General features: G+C 40.3%; 1 protein-coding gene across 3 annotated transcripts in view; it reads right to left on the reverse strand.

The window, feature by feature from the left end:
- Positions 1–18,206, reverse strand: part of RYR3 (ryanodine receptor 3) — a 506,364-nt gene that overhangs the window by 142,660 nt on the left and 345,498 nt on the right. For all 3 annotated transcript variants that reach the window (XM_071214091.1, XM_058293854.2, XM_071214090.1), the window contains exon 39: positions 145–418. In XM_071214091.1, the coding sequence (XP_071070192.1) occupies positions 145–418 (274 nt within the window). The remainder of the gene's footprint in view (positions 1–144; positions 419–18,206) is intronic.

The raw sequence follows: 18,206 nt of genomic DNA on the forward strand, positions 1-18,206 counted from the left end.
GGTGCAGTTAGGATCACCAACTCCTTTCCTGGGTACATGAAGATTTAATACAATTGATTCTGGAACATCCCTATATGGACATAAACCTGTTTTTCCCACTTGCAGCTCTCTTGGCAGAAACACTCTTAACTACGAAAGACCTACCCCAGTCCATTGATCATGAGCAGCTCCTCTTCCTTGCCCATTCTGACACTAAGAAGGGAGCGAATCTGGCCAAGAGCAGCCAGCAGGTTGATGGTGTCACTCACGGAGACCTGGCTGATAGTATAGGTCTTCCGCAGGGCTTGCAGAAGCTCCCCAATGCTGTCATACTGCCTCTGGAGGAGGTTGAACATCATCCGGACCAGCTCTGCATCCTGGATCTGGTCCTCCTGGGCCCAGCGGATCATTGTCTGTGAGATGAGCTCCTTCAGTGTCGCTGGAGGGACAGTAAGAAGGTCCATTATTGGGACTGTCACTGCTCAGGGAGAGCTGAGTATCTCAGTCACTTCAGTAAACATCATCAGTTGGCTGGGTTAAAAAACTCATGAATGGGGTAGGGCATGCAATAAATACTAACAGGGTACATGTAAATGCCATGGGATACCGAGTGGGAAGTGATTGATTCTGTGTAGGGGAAAGCATGAGAGGAAGACTGTGGCCATGGCCTCTTAAGAGTATAAAGCACTGGGATTTCTCCAAGAATTTAAAAGACACCACTTATCACAGAACCATTAAGCCATGCCATTGATTCACGAACTGTAAAAGTTATTTTAGATGTTATAAACATGAGCATATAGTAACAGATAGAGAGAAGTAGACTGAGAATACTCTATCAGGCCTAAAAACCTGATACCTATTTGGATATATATGTGATTATCATCCACTGAACTCACTTCATTTGCCTGGATCTCTGATAGGAGTCAATCGAAATTGTATTTTGTGCTGCTTTCATAAGCATCAAAAGAAAGAAACCACTTCAACTTAGAATTCAGAATTTGTTATGGCTTATACTGGTTGCACAGAAATACCACTGACTAAACAAGTAAAGGAAAGATTAATGAAATGGGACTTGAACCAGTTGTGGAACCTTCAGCTCTGGATGAAATGGCTCCTGAAAATTGCTGATTAGAGTTGGTTTTGGCAGATGAGAAGGGAGAGAGAGATCTGAGCAGGAGGATGGAGAGGTGGACCCTGTTGGAATAGCTGGAAGGGCACCGCACTGTCCACCTCTGTTCATGCCATACACATGCCCAGAAGATGCTGTGATGGAGGCAAGAGACGCTGCTCTTAAGTCATAATTACATCTATGTCTGGCTCTGTTTATCCCATTCTTGTGAGGTAGGAATGGCACTAAGATCCTTTATTCAGACCTGGTGGTAAAAGTAGAACTAAGGAGGTGATGAAGGTCACACAGTGAATCAGTGACAGAGCTAGGAATATACTCAAGTCAATGCTCTTGGTACCCTGAGATGTCTCCAATAGTCTAGTTTTCTACCGACATATGACTATATATGGCAGATATCCACTTTTGACACAGTCTTGGCTCATCAGGATATAAAAATAGAACTTAGTTAACAAAGCTCCAAAGGTTTCTATATGTAAAGGATTAATTTAACTATCTGCTGTGCCCATCAACCCTGTGGGTGTTTTAGGTTCAGATGGAGACATAAACTGAGTAACTTTAAAAAGGATACCCAAGTCAGAGAGCAGCACCTAGTCAAATGGTGTTCCTAGATCTCTCGCTAGGCAGAGATTTAATGCCTGTTAGGTTAGATAATATCTGTACCCTTTGGGGAAAACTGTTATTTGCGGGCTGGGCTGGGCTTCTCTCATGAAACTTGCTTCCTCAGTAGCCAAATGTAAAAGTTCTTCTTTTCTTCTAGTTAATATTCATGGTAAGGAATGAAAACAAGACAATAATATACAGACCCTTGGGCCCAGCATAAGGTTCTTTAGTCCTATAAAGTACAATTTGCTCTTGAGCCTATACCTTGGCTTGAAAGAATGACATTCTCACCACTAACAATCAAATTCTCTGCAGAGATGACACACATCATGGCAATCCCTGATGTGCATGGAAAAGCAACCATCTGAAAGAATTGTTAACCAGCTCAAGGGCCATCTTTTTTCAGGAGGGAATTTCACAACTACATATTAGCTTTCTCTTAGCCCAACTTTTTTTTTTTTTTTTTTTTTTTAAAGATTTATTTATTTTATTTAATTTCCCCCCCTCCCCCGGTTGTCTGTTCTTGGTGTCGATTTGCTGCATCTTGTTTCTTTGTCGGCTTCTGTTGTCCGCTTCTGTTGTCGTCAGCGGCACGGGAAGTGTGGGCGGCGCCATTCCTGGGCAGGCTGCTCTTTCTTTTCACGCTGGGCGGCTTTCCTCACGGGCGCACTCCTTGCGCGTGGGGCTCCCCAACGCGGGGGACACCCTTGCGTGGCACGGCACTCCTTGCGCGCATCAGCACTGCGCATGGCCAGCTCCACACGGGTCAAGGAGGCCCGGGGTTTGAACCGCGGACCTCCCATATGGTAGACGGACGCCCTAACCACTGGGCCAAAGTCCGTTTCCCTCTTAGCCCAACTTGAGATTAATTCAGGATTTGGGTGAGCTCTCAGCCTCACACTGACTCAAAAATCTAAATCAACACTCATGACCTAGAGTACAACAAAGCATCTCACTAGAGGGTGGAGGGGAAAGGAAACTGCCTGTTAGCCTGAAAGGATTGAGCAGGAACCATCCCATGCTGTTTTGTCCAACTTACCGAGCCTTCATGGTAAATATTGGAGAATAGGATAACTACATTGTATGTGTGAGACCAAACTAAAGCACAGTTAAAATATAGTGGTCCCAGATTTGGACAGCAAGATAGCAGCAGAGTAAGGTAAGTAAGAGTTGACCCAGAGTCAATTCCTGCTATAGGGTAGTTAGTAAACACCCAGAGCTCTCTGACACTAGCTGAAGCACCTGTTTTGGGGCTTCAGGAGGCCAGAAAGGCATCCTGCAACATCCTTGAAGGAATGGAAGAAGGAGGCTGCCATCTGCAAAGAAGGCTTGCCAGTAGAGGGTTCCACAACCTGGAGGCCAGTGCCCATCCTCCACTGGAGGCACAAGCTGCCTTGGGAGCTGCTCCGTGGCTGGAATTGAAAGCTTCATTTCCCAAAAATGAGGGAGGAAGAGACGGATGGCTGCCGATTTCAGCTACTGATTGGTAGACTCGGATGGCTAAGGAATAATAACCCTAGGAACAGCTGGTGTGTGAATTTGTCCAAGCCGGAAAAAGGCTGGTGGCCACCATTTTGACTCCACCCCCAGCCTGAGGGGAAGCCAGCCTGACAGTGATGGTAGGAACTGGTTTCTGTCACCTGGATCAGCCTGCAGCCCTGGCCTAGGCTTCAGTCCCTCCTCTGGCAGGGAGGAGGCTGGCTAGCTCAGCATCAGTCTATCCAGGTAACTGAGGGCACCTTTGGCTAGCACAAACTGAATAATTAAAAGTCTCCTGGGGCAACTGTGGTCATCTTGGACCTGCAGTGCACAGACTGCTGCCCACACCTGCAGCTCCATCCCTGCCCCAGGCAGGGGAGAAAGGGGCGTGAAGCTTCATCAGTCTCTCTGGGCAACTACAGTCTAGGCCTGCACAACTTGGATTATTCCACACAGCTGTGAGTCTGTCCCTACCTCTGGGAAAGGAGAAAGTTGGGAGAAGCTTCATCCATCTGTGGGACAATGAGGGCAGCTTAAGTCTCCACAGTCTATAGCACCAATTATATCCTTGGCTCCCACTGCACAACCAGCAAGGGAGAAAGGGCAGGAAGCCCTAAACTAAAGAGAAAAACTGCACTCAGAATAAATACTCTAGGAAGCCAGATGCCAGGACACCAACCAAAAATTATAATCCACACCAAGAAACAGGAAGCTATGGCCCAGTTAAAGGAACACGATAAGCCTCCAAATGACATAAAGGAGTTGAACAAATAATCATAGATGTTCAAACAAATCTCCTTAATAAATTCAATGAGATGGCTAAAGAGATTAAGGATATTAAGAAGACACTGGATGAGCACAAAGAAGAATTTGAAAGCATGCGTAGAAAAATAGCAGATCTTATGGGAATGAAAGGTGCAATAAATGAAATTTAAAAAACATTGGAATCATATAATAGCATATTTGAAGAGGCAGAAGAAAGGATTGGCGAGTTTGAAGAAATGGCCTGTGAAAGTGAACACACAAAAGAACAGATGAAGAAAACAATGGAAAAAATTGAACAAGGTCTCAGGGAACTAAATGACAGCCAGAGATGTGCAAACATATGTGTCATGGGTGTCCCAGAAAGAGAAGAGAAGGGAAAAGGTGCAGAAAGAATATTTAAAGAAATAATATTAGAAAATTTTCCAACCCTATTGAAGGACATAGATATCCCTGTCCAAGAAGCACAACGTACTCCCATCCAAAAAAATCCAAACAGACCAACACTGAGATACATTCCAATCAGAATGTCAAATGCCAACAACAAAGAGAAAATTCTGAGAACAGCAAGAGAAAAGCAATGCATAACATATAAGGGATATCCAATAAGATTAAGTGCTGATTTCTCACCAGAAACCATGGAGGCAAGAAGACAGTGGTATGATATATTTAAGATACTATGAGAGAAAAACTTCCAGCCAAGAATCTTATATCCAGCAAGAATGTCTTTCAAAAATGAGGGCAAGATTAGAATATTCACAGAAAAACAGAAACTGAGAGAATTTCTAAGCAAGAGACCAGATTTTTCAGGAAATACTGAAGGGTGTGCTAGAGCCTGAAAAGAAAAGACACGGGAGAGAGTGTAGAAATGAAGATTATATCAATAAAAGTAACTAAAAGTGTCAAAAGAGCGGTGAAAATAAAAAATGACAGATAAAACTCAAAATAAACTTAATCAAATATGTAAAGCACTTGTATTCAGAAAACTGCAACCCAATGTTAAAAGAAATAAAAAAAGCCCTAAATAACTGGAAGAACATGCCATGCTGATGGATTGGAAGACTAAATATCATTAAGATGTCACTTCTACTCAAATTGATATACAGATTCAATGCAACCCTGATAAAAATCCCACCAGCATTTTAAAAAAAATTGAAAACACAATTAGCAAATTTATTTGGAAAAGTAAGGGGTCCTGAATAGCCAGAAACATCATAAAAGGAAAAGTGAACACTTATTTCCAACTTTAAATCATACTACCAACCTATAGTGGTAAAAACATCATGGTATTGGCATAAAGACAGATACATAGACAATGGAATCAAACTGATGGCTCAGTAACAGACCCTCACATGTATGGTCAAGTGATTTTTGACTAGCCTGTCAAACGCACACAGCTCAGGCAGAATAGTCCATTCAGCAAAATGGTGCTGAAAGAACTGGATATTTATAGCCAAAAGAAGGAAAAAGGACCTCTATCTCACACCTTATCCAAAAACTAACTCAAAAGGGATCAAAACCCTAAAAGTAAAAGCAAGAACCATAAAACTTCTAGAAGAAAGTATAGGAAAATATCTTCAAGACCTGGTGGTAGGTGGTGGATTCTTAAAGGAGAAAAAAGGAAGACTGAGATGGACAACTGATGTTTAATGTATATAGAAGTTTTAATTAGCTTTACTGTAAAAGTGTGGAAATGTATAGAATGGATGGTAAAAATAGTAAAAGTTAGTTTATAAATAGGGATGTGGCTGAAAATGGTAGTTTAGGGACATAAATGTCAATTGACAGGATGCTAGAGAATAATCTAGGAACTGAATAGCACAGTAAACCAAGAGGTGGATGAAAATTGTGGTTGATGGTACAGATGAAAGTGTCTTTTGTGAGCTAGAGCAAATATCACTACTGCAGGTGTTGGGAATGCATGGGAAAATACAACTGGAATGACCTATAGACTGTGGTTAGCAGTAATAATATAATATTCTTGCATCTATGCCAAAGATGTATGTGTTGATAAAGGGGCAGTATGGAAAATGTGAGCCAAATGTATACTATGGACATGGTAACAATCAGATGATATCATCTTATCTGTAACAAATGTTCCACCACAGTGTGGTGTTTTGATAGAGGGGTGTTGTTTGGGAATTCTGCATATGTGTAAGATTGTTTTATAAGTTTACAACTTCTGTCATAAAAAATATATTTAAAAAATAATAATACAGTGGGTTGGGGGGAAAACACACCAACTATAACATAAGGACTATAATTACTAGTAAGATTTTTACAATATTCTTTCATAATTTGTAACAAACATCTCATGACAATGCACGGTGTTGGTGGAAGATTGATGTATGGGACCCCTGTATGATGTTACTCATGTTTGCTTTGTAAGTTCACAAATTTTAGTATACAGTTAATTGTTTATGTATGTTCATATATAAATGACATAAAGATAATAATAGGGAGGGTTGGGGGAAAATACTTTGTTTGGTAGTAATGTTTTGACAATGTTCTTTAATCATTAGTTAAAAAGGTTTAACAACAATGTAAGGTGTTGGTGTAGGGTGAGTTATGAGATCCTGTATGATGTTATATGTGTTTGTTCTGTAAAAGTTTACAACTATTACTATACATGTATTGCATATGTATGTTTATGTGTGGATGATATATTTCAATAAATTAATTAAAAAAATATATATATAGTGGTCCCAGATCCTGATGGAAAAGGAAAAAGCAATATTCATTATAATTCTGTGGCTGACAGGCAGAAGCAGTGCAGCAGAAGGCATGACATTTCAGGTCATTCTTGTTGGACAGAGTTTCAAAATGTGAGACCAAGGTCCACCAAGAGAGGGAAACAACAGCTATGAGGAGAAAGACTAAGAGGAAGAAAAAAAACCTCAAGAGCTCTGAAAAGCACAGCATATATTTATGTGGTCTGACATATACTAGAGACTCAGCACTCACCAAGCAAGGTTGGGTTGAACCAATGAACAGTTCTAAGGGTCTGAACAGTTCTGGGACTGAGATAATGGAGCTTTCCCCCTGACAACAGTGCTACTGAAAATTCCCCGATTGTAATTAGTTCCCAAGCACAAGCAGGAGAGCAGCCAAAGTGTTGGGAGGGTAAAAAGAGTACACTGTTTAAAATGTGTTTATCTGTCCGTATATCTGACATTTGAGGAGTGAAAGAATTAATGCACAAACCACGTCTGGCACATTATTATGAGCTTTAAAAAGGTTTAACTATAATGACCATCAATACCAGCAGTTGTAAAAGTCTGGTTACACCGCTGGCACACTCTCAGGAATTTGAGTGTACATGGATAAACTGGGTGAATGTCCCATGAAGTCTCATAGTCTCGAACCCTGATCAAGAGATGCAACATTTGAAAAGCCGGAGTTGTGGGAGGAGGGGGATAGAAACTGCTGGAATATCAGAGAAGGCTACTGTCTGACTGACCAACCACACATGCATTTTGATACTTCTTGTCAGTGTTTATTTCCACCTAGTGGACAAAGGAGTTTTAAAACCTTTTTAACAATGAAGATAAGATTGCTTTTTAATTTTCCTTTTTCTTTATTGTTCTTCCTCCTTCTGTCCTTTTTCCTTCTTTAATATTTGCTTTACTGTTTTATTATTATTCTTTCTTTTCATATCAAATAACCATCATTAACGAAATGGACTGAGACATCAAATAAAATACTGACATTTTGACTGATGAGAAAAAAAGTCTGGTTACAAATCTTGGGGTCTTACGACTCTTTATGCAGTCTGCAAAGCCAAAAGTATTTTCATAATTCTGATATTTTATTTGCCCTTTTCATGGCTATGACAGTTGCACTGATGGGTAAAATTGTTGGCGCCTTAGCATGAATCAAGTTAAGGGGCACCAAACTGTACAGGCGGTCATTGTATTCTTTACTGCCACATCACCAGAAAAACGCCCAGTTTCATAGAAGAATGTCCTTAGTAAGAAATAAAAATTATTAGTTTTATTAGTAAACTCTTGAGTAGACTTTTTTTTTTGAGAAATTGTAAGAAAATCATGTTCCTAAACACCTCCTGTTATTAACACATTGCCATTAGTGTGGCACCTTTGTTACCACTGATGAGTATTATTATAATTGTACTAATAGCTATAGTCCATGGCTTATATTAGGGTTTCCTGTTTGTGTTGTACAGTCTTATGCTTCTTTTTTCTTTTTATTCTTGTAACAGATATACAACTTAAAACTTCCCATTTAGCCAGGTTCACATATATAATTCAGTGCTGTCAGTGATGTTCACAATGTTGACTACCACCACCACCATCCACAGCAAAACTTCATCACCCCAAATAGAAACTACGTATAATTTTAAGCATTAATTCCCCATTCCCTACCCCAACCCTGGCCGCTGGTAAACTGTATTCTACTTTCTGACTCTATAAGTTTGCTTATTCTATTTCCTAACAGGGAGATCGTATAATATCTGTCCTTTTGTGTCTGGCTTATTTCACTCAACATGATATTTTCAAGGTTCATCCATGTTGTTGCATGTATCAGAACTTCATTCCTTTTTATGGCTGAATAATATTCCATCATGTACACATCTTTTTAATACCCTGTGCTAATAGGAAAGTTCAGAGGTTATCTTGAGGAAAAGTACTCGTGCAATTGTCCAAGTTATGGGACAACCTGTTTCATGGAAACAGGTTGCAGAGACTTGGGTAACTGATAGACATTTTCTTTAAAAAATGAATAAAGTAAATCTGCCACTTAAAGGAATATAACTGACAATATTTGCTGCCACTAATAAAATATGAAAGATAGACTGCTAGATTTTTATGCAACCAAGTATAAAATGTTCCTAATATAGTTTCAGATTTGATACTGCAATGAACTTTTGAGCAACTACCACTTGAGTTTTTACACAGAATCAAAGAAGAATATTCACAATTACATGACAAGGCTGTTAAAGTACTTCTCCTTTTTCCCATTAATTTATCTGAAGCCAGATTTTCTTCATATTTAACCACATATATTAAGCTTATGCTTATAAAAGATTTATTAAAAATAGGAAGCAATACCACTGTTCTCACTAATTTTTTTTGAAAATATAGTTGTTTTTCATGAAAACATGTTATTTATGAAACATACAAGGGGATTATTATTTTTAAATGATCTGTAAATATTTTAAAATTTCTAATACAGTAAGTATGAACAGATAAAACCACACAGAAACTCAAGCTTTTTGAGATCTTCCAAATTTTAAGAGTGTAAAAGGTTCAGAGACAAAAGTTTGAGAATCACCGATCTATATAAAAGCCCCTCTATTGCAGTGATGGCTGTGATCAACAAGCAAAGTTTTCTCTCCAGCTAAGATAACACCCTGTTTCATTAGGTTGTATCATTCTAATCAAGTAGCTGGGACCTGAACCTAGAAAGTTGCAGTTTAGAAGGCTTTCTATGTATGTTTCTGGGTGGAAGGTCAATTAAATGTGAGTGTAAGAAGAGTGGAACACTTTGCATTGAGAAATGAAGTAAGCATTAAAGAACCATTATTTTGAAAATTGCATTCCAGCAGGCAGCAAGAGCCCTGGCCATTATTCATTCACCACTGAAGGGCTCCCTGCTTGCCTGAAGGGTCCCAAATGCTTCCCTCCTCCTTAATTTGGTCTTAAGATCAGTCATCTTCAGAGCAAGGAGGGAGCTGGGGCTGCGTGGCCTTCTGTGGCCTGCCCTATAGCCAGTACAGAGAAAAGGTGGTCTGCAGACTGGAGCAGCCTGTTCTTAACATTAACTGACCATTTAATGGAGACTTTGTTCTGGTTAACACTGGAAACCAAGGTTGTCAACTACACAAGGTTTTGCAGTGGTGCTGATGTGTATCTAGACCTCAGGACATATCTCATCTACAAGTTGCTCCCTCTCTTCACTGGAGTAGCTGAGTTACCTATATGTCACTCCCAAATTAGCTTATTAATCAAATGGTATTTTCTGGGTACCTCTTAAATACCCAAGATGGAGTTAAGTACTTGTAGCAGTTTGATATTTATGATGAATTCCAAAAATAGCTATTGGATTATGTTTGTAAATGGGTTTGTTCTTCTGGGCATATTAGATTATATTGGATTCAGAGGTTTCACTTTATTTGATTAAATAATGATTGAGGCTTTGATTGGGCCACGTCAGTAGGATGTTGTGTCCCTGCCCTTGGTGGGCAGGCACTCACAAAGAAATCACACCACAGAGAAGGGAGTTTGAAGTTTTGAGCTGGAGCCACAGGAAGTAAACACACAGAAAAGCAGATATGGCAAAGGCCTCGAGAAGAGAGACAAGTTGTTCTCCTGACAATTTATAGTTGACCTTGTGGAGTGGGCCCAGCAGCTAAGTCTGGAGAGCAATGAGTCCTGGGAAGAGAGGAACTCAGGAAGCCTGAATCCTTGCAGATACCAGCAGCCATCTTGCTCCAACATGTGGCAACAGACATTTTGGTGAGGGAAGGAACTTATGCTTTATGGCCTGGTAACTGTAAGCTTCTACCCCTAATAAATATCTTTTATAAAAACCAACCAATTTCTGGTATTTTGCATCAGCACCCATTTGGCTAATACAGTACTCTATATGAAAACGTAATTATTACCCACAACAGCTAAGTTGGGAAATGAAATATGTACAAGTGAAGCATTTAATGAGAAAAAAAGTGTAGAATGATGTTAAAATTGTGCTAAGACACTTAGGAAAAAAGAATTCATAAGATGGTACAACTTCCATAGTAATATATACATTCAAAAGAAATTAGAGAAGAGAAACAATAAGATCTTATTGTGTTAACTTTATTTTTGAATGTTATTTTGTCTAAAGTTCTTTATATTTTTAGGATAGGCCCATAGTACATAGAGGAAAGAAGAAACTCTATCATTAAGTTAAGAGGAGTCTTCCAAGGGATATTTGAAATGATCTGGTGGAGAGACATTACTCTCTTTTTTTCTCTATTTTTTAAAATGTTACATTAAAAAAATATGGGGTCCCCATATACCCCCCACCCCCTCACCCCACTCCTCCCACATCAACAACCTCTTTCATTGCTGTGGGACATTACTCTTTGCTGTGACTATTTTGGAATGCCGTTTTCCTTCAATAAAAGATTCACACAAGGAATCTGTGTACTGAATATGCCCCACCATCTGGTATCAACAGGCGAATGCTGGCAATTTTGGTATGATTTTCAAAGAGCAACAGGGAAGTTACTTCTGGAAATATATTTGAACTTCTTTCTTAACAAAGAGAGACAGATACATTAAAAAGTTACCAGTTGGTAACAATTGTTGCTTTCCTAAACTCATCTTTGGAAATGCTGTTCTTTACCACTTTTACCTCTTAACACTTCAGTCATTATGAGGAACACAAGGGGAAGACTGCAGAGTAAGGTAACAGTGAGGCAGCCAGATTAAATCTGTTTGCCACAACCTATGGCTCCATCTTTCCCTCTCTCTCCCCTACACGTATGCCATATTATTCAATTGAGAACCTTCACCACGTATAATGAAGATGCTTTGGCAGAAATTATTACCATTCTAGGATTTTCATCGACTGATTTAGCTGACTTTCAAGAGGGCCTTGTCAAGTGCACTAGACGGTTCAGCACATGGGATTTTTAAAAAGCTATAGTGTTCTTTTCAAAAAGCAAGGAATAAGGAAGAAAGATATATAATCAAGAATGTGTTTTTCTGATTAAAACACAGCAAATTCCCATAAGAAACAGAATGTCTTAGAGAAGCTAGTCAGGTGCATGTGATATCCTTGATAATTATAAATGGCTTCATTTATGAGATTATTATTAACAGTCTAAGTCTCTCTACTTCTGAAATTAGCGTAATTAGGGATAGTCACATTTCAGCAATTATATTGAATATATGATCTATAATGATTATTCAGGCTCTTTTAGAATGGAAATATTTCTAAGGCATTATATTGCTTTAGGGAAACTTAATGCCTGAAACATACTTTAAAATCACTTCCATTGCATAACTCTTTTTTTAAAGGGTCAAATTACCAGCTTTGCAATACCAACAATGATAAGAGAAAAGTCATTAATTCTCATAGAGTCAATTTAAATATTTAGGCTGAAGGAGTGTGGAAATTTTCTTTTCTCTTCTAAATTTAGGTTATAGTCCAAGTGGCCATGATGTAACAAAGTACATGCTTATTATCAAAGAGCAGATGTTGGTCACTGGTGAAGCAAATCCTTGCAGCTTACAGATCCAAAACTCATGCTGGTGTTGTATTCCTGTGACTGTACTCTTAAATATGGGTCAGTTTTGAAAAGGACTTAGAAGCTCTCTAGTTACATTAAAAAGAGAGAGCAAACCAAATTGCTCTGCACTTAGGTTAAACTTAGAAAGTAATTTATAATGCTCACACTTACAATGGAAAAAGAAAAATAATTATGTGCATCTAAATTACATACACTATTTTTTAAATTCTAGGTGATTAAAAAGTCAGCTTGTGGCATGCTGTAAATGCTCTAGAGACATTAACAGGTGGTAGGCCATTTCCAAGTATGATGAGCAAGTGTGTTTTGACCTGTTTTTCCCCTCCCTGTGGTTAAGCTGAAAAATGGCCCCCCAGAGATGTCCACATTCAAATCCCTGGAACTGGTGAATGTGTCACCTTACGTGGCAAACAGATTTTGCAGATGTTATTAAATTAAGGATCTTGAGATGAGAGGCTATTCTGGATTATCCAGGTGGGCCCAATGGACTCCTAAAGGTCCTTATAAGAGGGAGGCAGGAGGGTCAGAGTCAGAGGAGAACATGTGATGATGGAGGCAGAGGTGGGAGTGAGGCTGTTGTTAGAAGGGAGCCATTAGTCCAGGAATGCAGGAGGCCCCTAGAAGATGGGAAAGGTGAGGAATGGATTCTCTCCTGGAGCCTCCAGAAGGCCTGCTGATCCATTTTAGTCTCTGACTTCCAGAACTATAAGAGAATAAATCTGTGTTGTTTTGAGTCATGAGATTTGTGGTGATTTAATATAGCAGCAATAGGAAACAAATGCACTCCCACTGATAGAAAGACTTGGTCGGGTTGAGGAAAACTGACTCTTCTCCTGATGCTACAAATCAGACTGCAGAGTGCCTACTAAGTGCCCACAGAAGCCAGCACCTGAGAGAGATTGTTTTTAAGTTCATGCTGAAACATTTGGTAGGGCTGCTAACGCATTGGCTTGGATATGGCCCAGAGCTTCTGCCAAACCAGAACCAACCTTAAGCACAGAAAGTACCTACCGTAGAACTGCTATGGCACATTAGATAAAGTGCAAAGATCACAGACCATGTATTCTCCAGCTTCCACAACACAGGTTTCTTGCCTCAACTCTCCCATTTGAACATCAAGGGCTAGAACTGCCTACATCTCAACACAACTATTGAGTAAATTAAAGATGCTGAGGATTGTAACCGTAATGACATGATAAATATTACTGGCCATATACCCAGCATCCATTTGTTCCCTCCTCCTCCTTAACAGAACCCTGATTTTGTACAGGTACCCTCAGGGAAAGCTGACCTAACTCTGCTCCAAATGTGGGCCTCTGTTTATTTAAGTCAATCAGCTCGTTCCATTTTCATTGGTTCATGAGTTGACATGTAACCCAACTTCTCCAAATAAAGGGGCTCTCAAGATATTTGTTTGGAATGCTAGGGCAGGAGAAACTTCCTTAACTTTTCCCTTGGACACTGTGGTACATGGATGTGAAGCCCAAAACTGTGGCCACCACTTTCCTCACAATCATCAGCTATAACATGGAGGGAAGATGATTGTGGGGAAAGTGAACAAAGCCACTGCCCTGACTCAGCCCCAAGAGGGCTCTATCTCTAAACTTTCAGCTAGGTAGACAATGAAGCCCTTCATTGGCTACTTCTCTATCTGAGCTGGGTTTTCTGAAACGATAAACTGGAGATAAAGTTCTTATGACCTATACTTTGGGAACTCAGTTCAGAAGCTGAGTATATATGTACTGCTAAGTAGGTACCAGAATGTTAAAATGAGAATGGATGAATTGAATCCAAATACCACTACCTTTACCCCTACCCCAAGAGGTAGGGACTATCATCATTTTCATTTTGCGGACAAGGGAACTGAAACAAATAGAGGTCAAGAAACTTACCCAAGGTCACAATTAGTAAATGACAGAACCAGAGTTCAAACCAAGGCTGCTGGAATATAAACCTATCTACTTTAAAAGCTGCCAACTTTTGTAGCATTGATGTGGAGAAAGGGGCAATGGTAGTTGCTGAGGGCAGTGAGAGGGAAGAAGAGATGTGATATGGGGGCATTTTCGAGACTTGGAGTTGTCCTAAATGATATTGCAGGGACAGATGCTGCACATTATACATCCTGCCATAACCCACTGAATGTACTGGGGGAGAGTGTAAACTAGAATGTGAACTATAATCCATGTGGTGCAGCAGTGCTCCAAGAGGTATTCACCAAATGCAATGGATATGCCACAATGATGAAGGAGGTTGTTGATGTGGGAGGAGTGGTGTGTGTGTGTGTTGGGGGGGTGTGGGGTATGTAGGAAACTCTTACATGTTTTAATGTAACATTTTTTGTGATCTACGTATCTTCAAAAAATACAAAAAAATAAATGCTCAAAAAAGCTGCCAATTTTCAATAGCTTCATAAAATTCAGAGAAATAGCCGTTTTGATGCCTTAAATTTATCTTATACCTTCTAGATACTCTCTGAACAAACTGTAAAATAGATTCAGAAATAGAGTCCTGTAACTCATATAGCTTTAGTTCTTTTTCTGACTGACTCTGGGCTGGGCAGATTACGCACTACTGCAGAGTCTCAATTTCTTACCAATAAATGAAGTTAGTAATATAAACTTACTCTTGAAGAAAATGTATGCAAGTGTGGTGTAGTGACAAGAGTAAGAGTTCTTCATTCCAGCTCTGGCTGTGTGACCTTGGCATTTATTTACCTTTCTGTGTCTCTGTTTCATTTCTATGAAGTTGAGTCATATGTGGCTTTACCATTGTAGGATTCTATGTCCATTCAACCCACTGAGTTCCTGAAAGAGTGTACTAATTTATTGAAGTGAAACAGGCTTTTATTTAGTCTAGTCAAATTGAGGAGACTGTGACAGTTGGAGATTATTTATGAATCTCAAAAAGAGAAAGATTATGTTTATAAACTATTCTTCTGGATGTGACACCCTTTGATTATATTGGATTCAATTGAGGGGCTCTGATTAAATTACCTACTAAGAGTAGGGCTTTCCCCTCTCCATTTAGAGGTTGAGTGGACATCACCATCCCAGGGTTCTCAGGATGGAGAAATAAAATATGGATTAGAGTGGATGTACTGTTATCCTACTATAAAATTATTGTGACTCTAGCAACAGAAAAAACTGTATCATTGATGTAGAGACAGTGGCCACGGGAGTTGCTGAGGGCAGGGAGAGGGAAGAAGAGATGTGATGTGGGGGCATTTTCGGGCCTTAGAGTTTTCCTGAATGATACTGTAGGGAGAGATGCAGGACATTATATATCCTGCCATAACCCACTGAATGGACTCGGGGAGAGTGTAAACTACAATGTAAACTATAATCTATGCTGTGTTGATGTGTTTCAAAATATATTCATCAAATGCAATGAATGTGCCACACTGATGAAAGAGGTTGGTGATGTGCGAGGAGTGGGGGTGTGGTGGGGAGTGGGGGTATACAAGAACCTCTTACAGTTTTTAATGTAACATTTTGTGTGATCTATGTATCTTTAAAAAAAAGACAATAAAAAATAAGAGTAGGGCTTTGGTTCAACCATATCAGTAAGGTGTGACTCAAGTTGAGTCCTCATCCCCTTTGTGGACCCATATAAATGGTCACTCACTCAAGAAGACACAAGCGAAGAAAGAGAGCTCTGTCATTTTTGATCCTGGAACCCCAGGGAGAGAAGAGCCATTCACCTGATAATTTGCAGCTGATCTTGGGAAGAAAGCAGAACAATATAGAAGGCCTGGAAAGAAATGAGCACTATGCCAGGAGAGAGAGGAAGCCTTGACAGACAATTCCTATGCCAGCCTGCAGCTGAGAGAGGGAGCTCAGAGGGGAAGGCTGAACCCTCCAGAGATCAGCAACCATTGTACTTCAACACATGGCAAATGACTTTGGTGAGAAAGTAACTTTGAGTTGGACTCTTTAGGGTCTTATACCTATAAGCTTTTACCCCCAATACATACACTTATAAAATCAACAGATTTCTGGTACTTTGCATCAGTACCCCTTTGGCAGACTAATACAAGCATCAAAAATTTTTGTACCACATCTTTTTTTGCTCCTTAAATAATTTTTTTGGTCTTTATTCATTTTTTAAAATATTACATTAAAAAAATATGAGGTCCCCATATACCCCCCACTCCCCTCACCCCACTACTCCCCCCACAGTAACATTCTCCTCCATCATCATGACAATTCATTGCATTTGGCAAATACATCTCTGAGCATCGCTGCACTTCATGGTCAATGGTCCACATCATAGCCCACTCTCCCCCACATTCCATCCAGTCTGCACCACATTTTAATGCCAACTTGCCCTAAGCTAACATTACCCAACTTGTACTACTCTAATAGTAAAACCTGAGTTCACAGAAATAAAACCTCAAAACTTCAGAGGTTTTGAACCACAGTGAGTAAACGGCCATTATCAAGGTATCAATGCACATCGCTCATCATTTACATCAAGGAGCTAAGCTGTGGCAACTTGATGGCCTTTGCAACGACTGTCCTGACTGCTGGTGGAGAAAGGAGCCCTCCTACATCACGGGTCAGATGGTACAATAACACCTTCTAGATTTAGTTGGGAAGATTGACTGGTGAAAAAGCCTCATCCCCAATGTGACCATGCCCCTAGAGCTTCCCTAGTCTGAAAGTCTGGTTTGTATTGCAAAGCAGTCAAATATCTGCTACTTATTAGCAGAGTAGGACAGGGAGGAAGTTAAAACCATCCACCGCAAGGAGACCTTGGGAAAATTGATCATGTTAATTTCTCAGTGCTTTCCCTGTGCCTCTTTGATCCACCCTGCACCATCAGGGCCATTTCTTCCTCATTTCTCTGGAATAAGGATGCTGTCAGGATCACAGGGAACATGATTCTCAGGCTCTTGGAACACAGGAAAGGAAAGGAAAGCAAAGGCCTGTGAAGACTGCCTGGGTGACAAGAAGGACCTGCCTCCCTTTACTAGGCATCATCAGGGCATGGTGAACAAGACAGTAGCTGTCAGAGCCCCAGAGGCATGGGAATGGTGTGAGGCCAGCCCTGGGCTCTTTAGCAAACAGCAGAGTCCTAAGGAAGTGCCCAGGTCTCATTCATCCTGGCTCTGTATCTACTTTCTGGACATACATATTTATTTGCTCCTCCAATGGCTTCCTTGGCAAGGGGATGAGGGTGTAAGTTTGAGCTGCCCTTCTAGGACATCGTGCTCTTCATCATAATCACTACAGCTAAAATTGACTAAGAGCTTTTGTTGTGTCAGACCCTGTACTGAACACTTTACCTGAATTATCATGTAATGCTCACAACAACTGTGTAAAAACAGAAAAGATATACATGGCAGGGGCTGCATTTACTCCACAGTGAGGGACAAGATTAGCGTAATCCTCACTTTATTTTTTTACTGGCAAAAAGACATTTCCTCTTAATAAAGCAAGTTCTTGTAACTAGGTGGTCTGCTGAGGCAGTCGTGGGAGTGAGCAATGAACAGGAGAAGGAGCACTGGATACAGAGTCTCCTGACTTTCCTCGCAACTGGCGGTGGGCCTCAGTACAGCACAGAACTGTGCCAGCTGTGCAGACCCAGTAGGCCTTGGTTCTCAGGGTAGACTGTGCGCAGACAGCCACATGGTGCCTGGTATATCTGATAAATCATGGCGGTTGTCTACCTTGGTCAGAGCCTCCCAACTTGTGATGCTGGCGGGAGCGGAATGTAAAAGCCAACTGCTTCACCCCAGGATCGTGTCCTGGTGGACTGAGCATCCCCTACCTGTCAGAGGGAACCCTGCAAAGCCACAAGGAAACGGCACTTCAGTATTTGTGGCTGATGTGACCAGTTCTTCTCTACAGCCCCCCCAGGTTCTCATCCATCACATGGAGATAATTAGCCTGCTGTTTTTGAAATCAGTCAACCATCCTCATAATTACTTTCTCAAAAACATTCGGGGATTAAATGACCAATGATGATGATGGAGCAAAGAGCACAGAAAAAACAGAT

The sequence above is a fragment of the Dasypus novemcinctus genome, chromosome 3, assembly GCF_030445035.2.
Source record: "Dasypus novemcinctus isolate mDasNov1 chromosome 3, mDasNov1.1.hap2, whole genome shotgun sequence".
NCBI classification, from domain to species: domain Eukaryota; kingdom Metazoa; phylum Chordata; class Mammalia; order Cingulata; family Dasypodidae; genus Dasypus; species Dasypus novemcinctus.